Genomic DNA, 15,753 nt, shown 5'->3' with positions numbered 1-15,753 from the left:
TCCGGCAACCGTATTCACATCAGATGGCTACCCTACGTGGCTAGGCTTGAGGAGATGGGTGGCTACAGCTGGGGGTCTGTAGCACTAGCATGGTTGTACCGGTGCATGTGCCGAGTGGCCAACAGACATGTGCTGAAGTTAGCGGGCCCATTATAGCTACTTCAGTCTTGGATCTTTTGGCGCTTTCCTAGGTTTAGGCCTGCTGGGTATGATACGTGCAGCTGGCCGTTGGCCTCGAGGTACCATTCTCGGACTTTTCTATTTCAAGTTAAATTAATTAATTCCATGTACGCTTGTAATGTTATACAATTCTGTCACACTTTTAATTAGCTATAACACCGATGTGAGATGCAGATGGTCAGGTTACAACTTTTTCAGTAGCGAGAAGGGACCTAGAGTTCAGATGTGCAGGTTGAGGATAGACATGTTACAGGCCAGGGATGTGAGTATACTAACCGTCAATGTTTATTTAATTAATTAAGCTTTATGACTTTGGATCATGAATTGGCCTGACAATGTTGAAATCTTTTTGCAGTTCATCTGAATACCGTATAGCTCCCCCGACGTACTATAGGTTGTGCATCCGGAGGTGTTGGAGCATCGTCATACGGCGTTATGGCGGTCTGTGACGTCACTGATATATTTTGCCGTGATAGAGTGGCATCAGATAGATAGGGTTTTACCGCAGTTCGGCGGAGTCCAGCCCCGTCCCCAGCCCGCCCTGAACATCGACTTTCTGATGTCGAAGGACGGGATAGGAGGTGATCGTTGGTTCCCGTACAGTTTGCAGTTCTAGCATCTTCATTAGGAGAGCCGTGCGGACCACGTTCTCCGGTTCGATGTTGTCGCAGACCCTGGACCCTCACATGACTTCTTGGAGTGGTGGATTCAGCATGGAAAGAGGTTCTTGTCACCAGAGATGTACCTGGGGGATCTGAGAGCCGTTCCTATTCCTGTGGAGGCGACGCAGAGGGGTGCTGGGCGAGTTCCTGATATGGATCGTGTTGACGACGTGCCGGATAAGCGTCGGGTTGAAAAGAGAGCTCGTGTGGGACACGACGTAGCCAGCGTGAGTGGCGGTGGCTGGACCAGGCTATGGACGACGGTAACGCGGACGGTAGACGAGGAGGGCATGGAGGCAGACGGAGAGCGCGTGCTGCGGATCACGATCACAATGATCATGGTGACGACGACGACGATCAGCACGGACCTGTGGGGGGGACGCTGGAGGGCATGCTGGAGTTGGTGGGTGTTAGTCCCCATCATGGCGGGCATGGTGGAGAGTGGTACGGGTCCGGTATGGGTGATGGGGCTGACCAGGGTGATGGTGGACTTGGCTCAGGGCCGCTAGGCGATTACTTTGTTAGTGTCCACGCCCATGACCAGACACTTCAGGAGAGTACGCCATGGGTTAGCCCGACGACGATGTTTTCAGACTTGCTGGCCGGTGATGGTCTTGATGCTAACTTCGGCGGGTCACACTTCCTAGATGAGATTAGTGCCATAATGCAGGAGGATGATGCGGCCGGTCGGCGAGGTCAGACGTCGGGCACACAGGCACCTTTAGATGTCGATCTGAACGAGCCTCCTACCATGCCTGCTCCTGACTCTTTTGCATTGGGTGGTACCCCTCCTTCTGCCTATACTGATGCGTCACATTCAGTTGCTGGGCCGTCTGGGGAACCCGTCCAGCCTAGGCCACCTGAAAAGCCTGCCCCGGATGAGGAGGAGGATGAGATCAAGGACGAGGAGCTGCTTATCCGGAGAGGCCACAGGACACGGGTACCCCGTCGTTGCTTCACCGGTTCGCATCTGTTCAGATGATTGGTGTATGTTGTATGACTTTATTTGATGATCAGTGTTGTATCTTAGCCACCTTTATTTATGTCTTTCATGTACTTCTACGATCCAACTTGTATTTTGGTTATTTATGTTCGAGTACTTTGTTGTTTTATCGTGTTTCCGTTACTTTGAAAATGGGTGTTCATTGTTTCTTTAAGTTATTAGGATATTTTTCCCATCATGTATTCATGTAATTTGTAGATGGCGTTTTTGCCTTGTGTATTAATCGGACATTTCATGCTTCATTTTGGAAACGGAACATATTCATTAATTAATATCCCATGCAAAGTACATCGCATTAAGTTTAACAAATTTTAACACTTATCAACTACAACTAAGGAAACCTATAACAGTGGAATCTAAACGCCAAAGTGAAATCAACAAAGTATCAAAGCTAACAATACACCTTCTGATGTCCCCCTGTATGGGCTAGTCCTCCGACCTGTGGACAACTCCGACGTGCGTGTCCAGGTTGCCGACAGAGGCCACATCTCTTTGGTCGATTCGGATCTGCCTCGTCCATATTGGTCCGTATCTGAGTCGACCTGGGACAACCCTCCCTCGCACGCCTCTTGTTCGGGTCTGGGATCACTGTCGGCCCATCATATGGTGGCCAGAAACCCTCCAGAATGGGAGGTGTGAACCCCATCCGATACACACTGAACACCGAACTAAGGCGATACACCTGGTGGACGTACGGCTGCCAAGTAAGCCGTGAGTAAGCACAGCATGCCAGGGCGTGAGGACACAGAAAATGAAGTGCCTGAAAGTATCCGCAATCACAAGTCTGAGATCCAAGTGAGACCCTGTAGCTACCCAGTGAGAGTCCTCTCTGCGACGGTAAACTCGGAGTTATCCCTGTCGTACAAAGTCACCGTGAAGCACCTCGCCGTCTTCAAGTTGGCCTCGATACACTTCACCAGGTGTTGACTGAATTGTTGTTCGGTACCCAGCTGGGCCTCAGCCTCTCTCCCCTTGCGGACAAAAAGTTCGGCCAACCTTCCGTATGTTGCCTTCACCAGCGAGCACACCGGGAAGTTTCTGACCCCCTTGAGGATTGAGTTAATACACTCAGAAATATTTTTCGTCATGTGCCCGAATCTCCAACCCTCATCACAATGCTGTGTCCACAATGAATACTCAATCCGGTTCGCCCACTCACACATGGCAGGGTCTTCAGACCGCAGAATATCAAACCAGTAATCGAACTCTACCTCGGTCTTAGCATACGCTGCATTCACAAGAAGCCTCCTTGCGTCTTTGCCCTTGAAGGTTAGGGCAAAATTTGCTGCTACATGTCGAATGCAGAATGCACGGTATGCAGCTGGAGGTAGCCATCCTCCATCGGGAGCCTCAAGCGCGGCCTTGATGCCGTTATGCCTGTCTGATATAACCAGCAGACCCAGTTGCAGTGTCACGTGCTGACGCAGGTGGGAGAGAAAGAAGGACCACGACTCAGCATTCTCACCCTCGACTAGTGCGAATGCAACAGGCAGAATGTTGGAGTTCCCGTCCTGTGCAATCGCGACAAGCAACGTTCCCCCATACTTGCCACACAGATGGGTGCCGTCAATACTAACCAACTACTTGTAATGACAGAATGCCTCGATACATGGTGGAAACGTCCAGAACAGTCGGTGAAAATAAGCTTGGGACTCGTCCAGCTGTCCCCCAACTCGAACAGGGCTCGTCCTAAGGACTGCAACAGTACCAACCTAGGGAGCTCGTCGTACGACTCATCCCAATCACCATAGATGAAGGCAACAGCCTTCTGCTTCGCCAACCAGACCCTCCTATACGTCGGCCTAAACCCAAAGTGTGCGGCCGTGGCATTTAGGAGCACCTTGATGCTGACGGATGCATCAGCCCTAACCATTGGCATAATGAATGCCGAGATCACATGATAATCCAAACTCCTGTGGTCGCTGGAGATGGAATTCGAGAGACACGTATGCGGTCCATTGTACCGTTTGACCTCCCAAATGCCCTTGCGCTGCCGGAGACTCAGCCGAATCAACCATGTGCACCCATTCCCAAACTCAGAACACTTGCCCACATACCGTCGATAGTCAGACTCCACTACCTTGTACTGTACCCCTCATCGGATGCTGTAAGTCTTGACACTTAACACGGCCTCATCTTTATCCTGAAATTGCTGGCCAACCTGAAACTCTGTTAGACCTACAGACCCTTCCGCATCTCTAGCGCCAAATCCAGCAGCCTCCCCAGGAACCCCCTCCTGCCTCATGGTATCCAAGTCCAAAGATGAAAAATGTGGAGGGTAGTGCTGTGTGCCAGAGCTAGAACCACCTCCTGCCTCTGCAGGCTCACTCGCTCCAATATCATCGCCACTGTCATCAGCAATCATATCTGGCTCCACATCATCGTCCTCTGGATCATCCTATAATCCATCTCCAACCCCAGTCGGTGCAGCACACTGTAAAGAGGTCGGTACAAAATCCCCTATTCCAACCTCGCCGCCTACACTGCCGTTGAGATCAATAGTGAACGAAGGGGAGGCGACAGGCTGGACGGGTGGCTCGTACACAGGGACGGATGAAGAAGCAACGGCAGGTCTGGAGCTAGAACTGGCTATCGTGCCTAAAATGGGGGTATTCCGTTTCGAACCCCCCGAGCTGGATACCACATCAACCAACTTTGCCAACAGCTCTGGTGTCCTCACTTCGGAAAACTGCCGGCGACAATGAAACATGACCTGCAAGTCCTCATCACTCCCGATCGTGAAACAATCATACTTCACGGTTTCTTGGAGCACCATGATTGTCATGCGATAGAAAAACTTCTTAACCTGTTTCACACCTTCCAGACCAAGTTTCAGCACTACGGAGTTAACAAGGTCATCATACCTCGTCGTAGGCCTCACGAAAATATTGAGAGGATCCTTATCAGTGAACTTCACACCGGAACATGTTTTTCTCTTAATCGATCCTCTATGGTGAACCAACAATACAAAACTCTCCTCACTAGCCATTATCCCCCTTTAATGTGAGCAACTCACGTTCAAACCATATATATACACCTATGCTCCCTTATAATTCGAACCAGCCTGGTTCGAACTATACTTTGTGTAATTCGAATTAACCCACTTCGAATTACATGGAACTGCGTCATTGGAAGTAGTTCGAATCAACCTGATTCGAATTACGTGTTACTGTGTAATTCGAATCAGCTGAATTCGAATTATGTTGCTTTGTGTGTTAGTGAGTAATTCGAATCTACTTGATTCGAATTACATGCAATCTAAGTTCGAAGCAGGTAGGTTCGAACTACATGTAAACGTGGTTTGGTTGATTGATGAATCAGATTTTGCTTTGGCTGATTTGTGTAAAATTGTTCTCTCCTTGGCTTATTTATGTTTTTTGCCCAAAAAATAATTATGTATTTTTTTTGAAATTATAGATCAAACTATAAGAAAAAACGTTAAAATAGTTTTGAAGTAGTTTTTGAATTTGTATCAAATAAAAATCTTTCACAATTTTTTATATATCTCCTTATCAATAAATGTTCAAGTCTTGAAAAATTACAAAATTTGTAAAATTGAAATTTCTTGTTTGGTATTGGATTTTCTACCCATACACAACAAAAAGAAGCCATTAATCCCTTTATATATCATTCAAATCTATTTCTATCCGATTTCTTTTGTGCTCGATTCCTTAATATAATGATAGGTATCTACAATGTTATTCTTTATTAACATGAGTTGGTTGGCTCCTGTGAGTTTATTGCTGAAAAAAAAATTTTAATTTACTATCACTATAAAATTGTTTTTTTAACTTTATTCAACATTGGCAACATAATCTCCGTTACAACTCTCTATTAATAATTTAGTATTAGATTAGATTAGATTTAAAGTTCGAAAAATTTAATGTTGCCCCTTTTTATATATGCATCATACAATCCTAAGTCACAAACCACTCTGATTCTCTGAATACGCACCTTCCGTCCTCTCTCTCACGCTTCTCTTCCCACATGTCGCACCACTGTCTTATCTCTGGTACACCACCATCGTCACCCTTCCACGCATGCAACCAGCTTTCCCACTCGCCGTTTCTCCACCGCATGTCCTCCATTGTAGTTGTTACGCGTCGTGTCTTGTCCTTGCACCAGTCAACCCCAGCGCAGCCGCCGCATCGTCATCCATTGCAGGAGAGTTCTCGAGTTTTGACGAAAGACAACCACCACCTTGCCGCCGCTCACCGTTCGACATTCCATCGATGCTAGTTCGCAAGGGAACAACTAGCGGCGTCATCTCCCTTTCCATCCATGCCCGTGTCTTCGAGCACGTCATTGCCCTCGTCGTCCGCGCAGCGCTATCCCCATCCTCCTTTCTGTCATTCCTCGCTCGCATCGTTGTCCTCCATCACGCGGCGCTCTCGTCCTCGCGTCTTCCTTTACGTTGCCGTCCTCCATCTGGTAAAGAAAAAGTGATATGAGATTACGTGAGAGACCATACAAATAATGGGTAACATGAATGTTAATTTATATAGTATATATAACAAAGAATAACTATAAAAGGTTAGAATGAATTAAAATTTTGCTCAATTTATACTAAAGCTTTAATTTTTCAACCGTTTATGTTATTAGAATTAGGATCAAGCTCTTCTAAAATGAGAAAATTGGTAAAATGATAAAATAAAAAATTAATCATTTTTAAATTAAGATAGTAGGCTGTATATTTTATAAAAATTATAAAATCATAGTGATTAACCCTTTTATTTAACCCTCTACCAACTTTATTTTAAAAGATTCAAATTCTAGAATTAGAGTGGGTAATAAGTAAGATAAAGTAGGGTTTAAACTCTATTTTAACCATATTTACATATTTAAATTTTTTCTAAAATTCAATCCTATTTTATTCTCGGGTTGAGAATTTCTGAGCGTATTCGATTCTATCTTACTCTACTTGTAATAAATTATTTTTTAATCAAATACAATATTTAATTATTTCATAAATATATTAATAAAACACAAAATACAAAATTAAATTTATATTAAAGTTAAAAACGACAAAATATAATAAAATTTATATTAAAATTACAAAAAAAGGATGTGAATTCGATGTCAACTTCATTATATACATTTGCATATGCAGAATATGAGATGAAACTATTATTACATATTTTTAGTTATGTTGACAAATTTTGAAATATTGTTATCATCATCATTAATATATCATATATATAAACATGGATGATGATTAATAGACTACTATGGCGTGCATGTGATGAACTAGACTAGATCTACTAGCTACTATATATTTATATTTTAAGAAATGCAAGTAGCATTATATTATCCTGTAATCCGTTATATTAAAGTGCATGTTGTTCCTCTTAAGAGAATAAAGAAATTATATAAATGATGATTATATAGTTAATCATCTTACGTATATATATAAAAAATTAATTACTAATAAACTATTACGTATATATAAATACGTATTTGATATTTTATAAATTTTTTATTATATTACTACAAAAAGATTTAATTATTTAATTATTTTAATAATTAATTATTTAATTAAAAATTATGTAAATTATTTATATAAATATACTCATATAAAATAACTTATTTTTTATGTACACTCACATTTTTAATTACAAAATGTATAGAATCCGTATTCCGTAGAGCTTTTGATGCCGTGCTCTATCAAATATTATTGGATCAGAAATTAAACATGGAAAAAAGGGTCATAAGCATTTGTTCATTTTTTATTAAAAATACGGAGATTCGAACCCAGAATTTTTAAGATAGTGTTTGGCGGAGAGACATAAATTGAAAGGCTGAGATTGAAAGATAGTGACTAAAATAAATTTCAGTATTTTGTTTGGTGTAAAATGGGAGACAGAAATTGAAACAAAAATAAATTTCTAATTTAATTTACACAAAGAATAAAATTGAAATTAATTAAGTATAAAATATTATTAAAGTTTCAGTTTCTGTCTCTAAAAATTTCAGTCTCCTGTGTCCCTACTTTTTGGAGGTACTAAAATACTGAAATTTTGGAGACAGAGACAGAAATTTTAGTACCAGTCTCTAAGCCAACAAACATGATACTGAGTCTGTCTTTTAATCTCTGTCCCAATACCTCAAAACAAACGCTATGAGTATGTAGAGACTATGTCATTTAAACTATAACTCATTAACATAAGTATGTATTTGGATTACAATTTACAAACAAAGAGTTTGTATAAAATTGATTTTGTAAATTTGATTTTAATAAAAAATAAATTTGTGTTAAGGTGATTTATATTTGACAATTTGTATATCAAAATAGATTATAATTAAATAAATGTTTGGATTATACTACTCAAAATTACTTTTAGATAAAAAATTAGTAAAATCACTTTTAGATAAAAATTAATAAAATAGATATCAACTTAAATTAATTTTTATATATTATCTTATTATTTTAATTTAAATATTTAAATAGCTCTTATTAATTAATTTTATAATAAAATTAATATTTACTCACTAAAATAAAAAATAACATAAAAATTGGCAAAATATATTTTTAATTAAAACTAAAAAAATATAAATTTTAGAAAGTACTAAAAATAATAAAAAAAATTAAATATTTACCTTTGAAGTGATTGAAATAAATCAAAAAAATTTTTTTGATGTTTTTTATATAGTATATTTTTAGTACCCTTAATACTCTTTTTTAGTATGCTATAATTTTTTACTATTATTATTATTTACGATTAATTTTTTGTTTAATTTATTTTATCTAATGGGATTAATAAATCATATTATAAAAAGATAATAAAAAATAATATACAAAAATCACAATTATAAAAGTGTATAATATCAAACAAATAGTTAAAAAAATAATAAATAATAAATAATAGAAAAAGAAAATTTATATAAATAGAAATAATAAAAATTTCATAAATAATACAATAAAAGGATAAAGTTGGTAAAAAGTAAATAAAGGTTTAGTGTTGATGGCTAAAAGCCCGTTAATGAAACGCAGAAGTTAAAAATTGTTGCTTCTTGTAAACGTGAATCACTTCTGCAGTTTGCCAAACCAAAAATTGAAGCTTTCAAGAAGTTTAAACGTGCTTCTCTTTTAACGTGTTTGCCAAACACACCCTAAGTTGTTAGAAGGTACTAGAAGCACAATTGTGACTGATAACTTAAAGAATTTGTAAATTAAAATCTAGTAGAGTGATCACGATATATATGTAATTGTAACTCTAATTAGCAGTTTTGTGATTCCATTTTCTTCTGAGATGTAGAATACAATATTTAGTTTCTTTTCACATTCCTTCAGCTTCTTTTCTTTTCTTTTCTCTTTTTTTCTTTTGAGTTCTTCTACCACTTCACCTTAATTATTCTTCTCTTCATATCCAACCTCACACAATAAAGTTGATGAAGGTTGCTCTGCTTCATTTACAACTCTTTATTATGGTGCGGTGAACATGGAGAAAACAGATGTCCCAATCACGAGATTAGATGTAAAAGGTCAATATCTCAGAAATTCTGCTACAAAAAAGTGTAAGCAAGCGATGAATCTTGTACTAGGGGTGTTCGCGGTGCGGTTTGGTTCGGTTTTTGAGAGAAAAGTCATCCGATCCGATCGTTTAATTAAAATGCGGTTCGGTTTGGTTCGATTTTTTTCTCGAAGTCATCCGAACCAAACCAAACCAATTAAATTCGGTTTGGTTTGGTTCGGTTTGTTCGGTTTTTTCACTCAATTAAAAAAAATACTACCATATTATTTCACAAGTTATAATATTGAAATCGACAAACACAAATACACAATAGCTAACAATAATAATAATAATAATAATAATAATAATAATAATAATAATAATAATAATAATAATAATAATATAGCACTAGTAGAAAAGCATTCTAATCTAGTTATACATTCTAATAATAAAGAGACATTGAGATGAATGGATTAATAGCAGGGTAACAAACTAACAATGTATCAGAATTGAATATATAGATATCATGAGTCAAGAGGAATGGAGTAAGTACAACAGACATTGAGATGAATGGATTAATAGGGTAACAATGACATCAATCCAGCATTCCAGCTCCCCTCACTGAAATTGTAAGCCTAAACATTCACTAGCCTGGTCACCATCCATGATGCCATAATCTCTAAGATAAATTGTTTCAATGACATGCTTACGCCCTTCATAACATAAGCAAAACTGCCCCCAAACATGAGCCCTACAATTCAAAAATCAATGGAAATATAATAAATCAGCTAAGAAATTATGATAATCTGGTAAATCAACTACACCATAACACCACCTTCTGCTCAAAGAAGATATTATATTGGAAATTACACTTGACATCTAGTAAGAATAATTGAAGATCAAAGTGTGACTTGTTCCAACAATATTCCAGCATCAATAATATGAACAATAAAATGAACAATAAACTGATTTCAATAAACTGAACAATAAAATAGATTGAAAAAATAAAATAGACTGAACAATATTCCAGCATCAATAAACTGATTCCAACAAGTCCTCAACAAAAGCAATAAACTCAACTGAAGTTTAAATCAAGCACAGAACCAGCAATAAACAAGCAGCTGAAGTTTAAATCATTAAGCACAGAACCAGCACTGAACAATGCACTCGGAGATCTGATGCTTGTGGATTCATTCGGAAGAGGAACTGGCGGCAATCCGGATTCGCCCATATTCTCACTTGAACTGGCGTCAAACTACATAAATACAATAAATCAAGGCCAGAAACACAACAACAAATAAATTAATAACCAGCAATAAACTGCACAACAATTAATCAGCAAGTTATCAACATTCAACATTTAATCAGCATTCAACAAATAATCAGCATTCAACAAATAAATTACCAAGTTATCAACATTCAACAATTAATCAGCAACCAGCAACAGCAAGGCAGCAAGCAGGACATTTCCAATATAATGAACCATTAAACAACAATAACATGAACCATTAAACAGCAACGCAGCAAGCGCCAAGCAGGACATTTCCAATATATTCAACCATTAAACAGCAAGCCACTGAGCCAGCAACAAAACTTAGCCAAAAATTGAACCATTAATACTTACACTAATGAACAAATCAACAAAACTTAGCCAAAAATTGGTGGTCAGATACTCAGATATATAAAATTGGTGGTCAAATATATGAAATTTAAAAAATTATAAATTTAAAAATATCAATTTTGAAGATCAAATTTGTTAGTCGTGTCTACTCGGCCAATTGCACGTAGTTCATCTTTTTCTCCTCAACTATTTTGTTTATTTTTCACATAGTGTAAGAAGTTCAACACTGAGCCAGCAACAAAACTTAGCAACAAATCAACAAATCAACAGTAGCAACAAATCAACAGTAGCAACAAATCAACACTAATGAACAGAATGCAAATGGTAAACATTACCTGAATCGGTGGCTCGGGCTCCATATTGACTTGGGAGGAAGGCTGAGTGGGAGATTGGGAGGTGCTGCCGTGCTGGGTTGAACTGACGGGTTAGGGTGGTGGCGTCTCAACGGCGGCGGCGTGGTGCTGTGTTGCCGTGTCGAGTCAGTCGGTGGTGGCTTCGTCTTGACCTGATGTGCGACGGCATGGCTTCGTGTTGGCCTGAAGAGGGAGCGCTGGTGGGTGGCTGGGTGCGATGAGTACTGAAGAGGGAGTGGTGGCTGGCTGGCTGGGCGCAGGTCGGCAGCCGGCAGGTGTGGAGATTTGGAGAAGAGGGAGCGATGAGTACTGAAGCCTGAAGGTTAGGGTATGGAACTATGGATTGTGGATTTGGGGGTTAGGGTAGACGGTTAGGCGCAGTTTCGTTTGGGGGGTGGGGGTGTCGCGCAGTTTCATTTGAAAGCGGGGGGGGGGGGTATGGGCGTGTCACGCGTGTGGGGCCATGGGGGTGGGTTAGTAAACGTTTAGGGTTTTTTTACTAACCAGTTCGGTTCGGTTTGGTTAGGGTTTTCAGATTCAAAACCGAAAACCGAACCGAACCGGACAAAAAACAGCAAAATCAGTTTTTTTCGATTTTTTCGGTTATCGGTTAATTCGATTTTCGGTTCGATTCGTCGGTTTAGTTCGGTCCGGATCGGTTTTGAACACCCCTATCCTGTATCAAAGCCAACAATGGAGAATCCGATTGGAAATCTTGATATTCAAACAATTGCAAACCTAGTGAATCTGGTGAATCAACTACAGTCTATGACTACTCGCACAAATGTGAGTCCAATTTCAAATCTGGTGAGTCCTTACTTCTTGCATCCTAGAGAAAGTCCAGGAACTCCTTTAATTTCTATAATTCTTGGACCTAATAACTACCACGCTTGGAAAACAGCAATGTCGCGAGCTCTTATGTCTAAGAATAAGTGGTAGTTTGTTGATAGATCTATACCTAAACCAGCAAGAGAAGATCCATTGTTTAGTGTTTGGGAAAGATGCAATATGTATATTGTTTCTTGGTTGAATTTGTCATTAAGTCCTGAAATTGCACATAGTGTTATGTGGATTACTGTAGCAGAACAATTATGGAAGGATCTTAGGCATAGGTATTATTAGGGAGACGTTTTTCGAATGGCTGAGTTGCAAGAAGAGTTATTTGCAGCAAAGCAAGGAGATTTGAGTATCACTTTATATTTCACAAAGCTGAAAGGAATTTGGAAGGAGATGGATAACTTTAGTCCAATTCCGAATTGCAAGAATTGTACTGCAATCTGTGATTGTGGCCTAGAGGTTTGCGAACTCCAAAAAAGAAACTTATGTGGTGAGATTCTTGAGAGGTCCTAGTGATTAGTTTTCAGTGGTAAGATCTCAAGTGATGCTTATGAAGCCACTCACAAAGTTAGATGATGCTCTTTTAATACTGCTGCAACAAGAAAGACAAAATGCAGAAATAGGTGAATGCAAAACATTGATTACCACTACCAATTCGAGGGCTAATTCTCAAGGATATCAAACAATCAGAGGAGAAAGGAACTTTCACGGCATAGGTAGTAAAACAAATGGTGGCAGAGGCGGCAGAAGCAACAAACAATGTACTTTTTGTGGAAGAAGTGGTCATATTGAAGATGTATGCTACAAAAAACATGGCCTGCCACCACATTTAAGAAACAACAATGGCAGCAACATGATTAATAATGTGATAGCTGATGATAAAATTGAGAATATCAGCAATATTGCCACATCTTCTCAGGTAATAAATGGGGGTTTTGAGTTTCAATTCTCTATCGACCAGAAAATGGCACTGTTAACACATTTGGAAAAGGAGAATTCACAACATTCAAATCATAATAGCAACAACCATGTAGTCGCACTACCTTCTAATCAAGGTATTGCATGCATAATGTCTTTATCAATTTTTAGCCTAAATTCCTGGGTCATAGACTCCGGAGCCACGCATCGTTACTTTTTCAATGAAAGCATTTAGGACAATATATCACATTAAACCTTTGCATGTGAATCTACCAGATGGAACGCAAACCATAACTGACATAGCAGGCATAGTACAATTTACAGATTAATTTCACTTACTGTATGCATTATACATTTTGAAGTTCAAATTCAATCTCATATCAGTGTCAAGGTTGGATCTGATCTTAGATGCAGATTCATTTTTAATGATTCTTCTTGTGAGATCCAGGATCGTCTCTCCAAGAGAATGATTGGAGTAGCTGTGCAAAAAAGAGGACTTTATGCTTTTGAGAACCTCACAACAGTTGCATCCACAAGCATAGCATCAGTATTAACATCGATAATCTCACCTTGCAAGTCCAACAAGAGTGACACAGTCACACAGAGACACTTTGGCATTTTATACTAGGACACCTTCCAGATCAAAGATTGAGAATCATGCAACAGTTTTATAGTTTTTTAGAAAATAAAGGATTAGTTGATCCTTGTGACTCATGTCACTTTGCAAAACAAAAATGACTTCCTTATTCACTGAGTGATTCACAATCTATATCTTTGTTTAAATTGATTCATATGGACATTTGGGGGCCAATTGCAACCCCATCCATTGTAGGACATAAGTATTTTCTTACTATAATTGATGACAAGAGTAGACACACATGGTTATTTTTCATGAAATCAAAAGCTGAAACTTCACAACTTGTTCAAAACTTTGTGTATTTAGTTCAAAATCAATTTGATGCATCAGTAAAAAAAATTAGAATAGACAATGGATTGGAATTCAAACTTAACAGTTTTTACAATTCAAAGGGCATAGTGCACCGACTACTTGTGTTGAGACTTCTTAGTAAAATAGCATTGTAGAATCGAAACATCAACACTTAATTGAAGTGACCAGAGCTCTGATGTTTCGTTCTGCATTAGCAAAACTTTTTTGAAACTATGCAGCTGCTCATGCAGTGCACTTAGTTAACCGAATACCAAGTATTGTGTTGCATAATTCATCACCATACCAGATTTTAAGAAACAAATTACCATCCATTGATTACTTAAGAGTTTTTGAGTGTCTTGCATATGCTTCTACATTAAATGCCAATAGAAAAAAATTGAATAAAAGAGCTAGAAAATGTGTATATCTTAGTCATAAAATTGGAGTAAAAGGGTACATATTGTATGACTTATCAAGCAGGGATATTTTTGTGTCACAAAATGTGTTTTTATGAAAATCTCTTACTGATAAACTCCAATTTTGTGGTTTATATTGTGTTGAATTTGGTGGGTTTTATCAACTTTTCTCACATTTATTCAATGAAATAGCATGGTTTTGTAATTCTCCCTAATTTGTGCTTAAGAGTGAAAACATACTTTTTAGACCTTTAAATTGCTAATTTTAATTCACTTTAATTCTATTCGATGTCTTGATATGTTTGTTTAGTGATTTCAGGTTTATAAGACAAGAATTGGATGAAAGAAATGAAGAGAAAAGCATGCAAAGTGGAGAACTAATGAAGAAATGAGGATTTGCAGAATTTAGGGCAACGCGTATACGTGACCCACGCGTACGCGTGGGAAGAAAGTTTGCCAAGTGACGCGTACGCGTCACCCACGCGCACGCGTGACGTTGGTCACGTGACCTCATTAAAGTGAATATGCTGGGGGCGATTTCTGAGCCATCCAGGCCCAAATCCAACTCATTTCTGAGGCTATTTGATGCAGAAATCAAGAAGGGTCAAGGGGGGAGGGGGAGAATTAGTGTAGCTTAGCAACATGTCTTAGGGTAGTTTTCTAGAGAGAGAAGCTCCCTCTTCTCTCTAGAATTAGGGTAGATTTAGGTTAAAACTCTCTTAGATTTAGTGTTTAATTATTGTTTTGATTTATTTTTCCTTGCAATTTATTGTTCTTACATCCTTACTCTTCTAGTTTTATTTGTCATTCCCTTTATTTTGTTGCCTTTATGTTTATGACACTTTGTTGCTTTTGATTTTCATTTAATGCAATTTATGTTTTATGTTCCTTTATTGTTTAATTGAATTCTTATTGTTATTTTCTTGCATTGGGTAGTTGTAGATTTAACATTTCTTGCCAATTTACCATACTTTCCTTCTATGCCTTCCAAGTGTTTGATAAAATGCTTGACTTAGGTTTAGAGTAGATTTTGTGCATTCTTGGCTTGGAAAAAGAAATTAGGTGCTCTTGAGTCATTAATACCCAACTTATGTTGGTGATCTAAAGTTGTTAGTTAATATTGTTTCCATTGACGCTAATCTTTTGTTAATTCAATTAGTAAGTTGATTAGGACTTATAGATTGAGATTAATTAGTCTTATTTAATTTTCTTCCGATGTTGGAGATAACGAAATAGGATTATCTCTTGGTAATTATTGTGATATGATTAATGACTAGGATAGAAAACTTTGATTCTCAATCCTTGCCATGAATGTCTCTTTTTATTCATTGTTATATTTAGTTGTTTGATTTACTTACTTGTCACTTTATTTTTCTTGTCATTT

At 38.3% G+C, this 15,753-nt stretch overlaps 3 protein-coding genes across 3 annotated transcripts; 2 read left to right on the top strand and 1 right to left on the bottom strand.

The window, feature by feature from the left end:
* Positions 1-157: 157 nt before the first annotated feature.
* Positions 158-6,438, top strand: LOC110265680 (uncharacterized). The gene is made up of 2 exons (XM_021108829.2): positions 158-442; positions 536-6,438. Exon 2 carries the CDS (start codon positions 1,096-1,098, stop codon positions 1,822-1,824), a length of 729 nt encoding a protein of 242 aa, XP_020964488.1. The 5' UTR covers positions 158-442; positions 536-1,095; the 3' UTR covers positions 1,825-6,438.
* A 3,272-nt stretch (positions 6,439-9,710) lies between these two features.
* LOC107611923 (uncharacterized) lies at positions 9,711-11,390 on the bottom strand. The gene is made up of 3 exons (XM_021108830.2): positions 11,253-11,390; positions 10,377-10,551; positions 9,711-10,047 (listed from the first exon to the last, which is right to left on the bottom strand). The coding sequence occupies exons 1-3, from the start codon at positions 11,274-11,276 to the stop codon at positions 9,932-9,934; spliced, it is 315 nt and encodes a 104-aa protein (XP_020964489.1). The 5' UTR covers positions 11,277-11,390; the 3' UTR covers positions 9,711-9,931.
* Positions 11,391-12,407: 1,017 nt separating this feature from the next.
* LOC107610483 (uncharacterized) lies at positions 12,408-13,653 on the top strand. Its single transcript, XM_016312533.1, has 3 exons — positions 12,408-12,566; positions 12,664-13,162; positions 13,388-13,653. The coding sequence occupies exons 1-3, from the start codon at positions 12,408-12,410 to the stop codon at positions 13,651-13,653; spliced, it is 924 nt and encodes a 307-aa protein (XP_016168019.1).
* The last annotated feature ends 2,100 nt before the right edge of the window (positions 13,654-15,753 follow it).

This window comes from Arachis ipaensis, chromosome B8 (genome assembly GCF_059453495.1).
Source record: "Arachis ipaensis isolate K30076 ecotype BB chromosome B8, ASM5945349v1, whole genome shotgun sequence".
In the NCBI taxonomy this organism is placed as follows: domain Eukaryota; kingdom Viridiplantae; phylum Streptophyta; class Magnoliopsida; order Fabales; family Fabaceae; genus Arachis; species Arachis ipaensis.
Note: the sequence above shows the minus strand (reverse complement) of the source record. Positions and strands in the feature narration are given on the sequence as shown.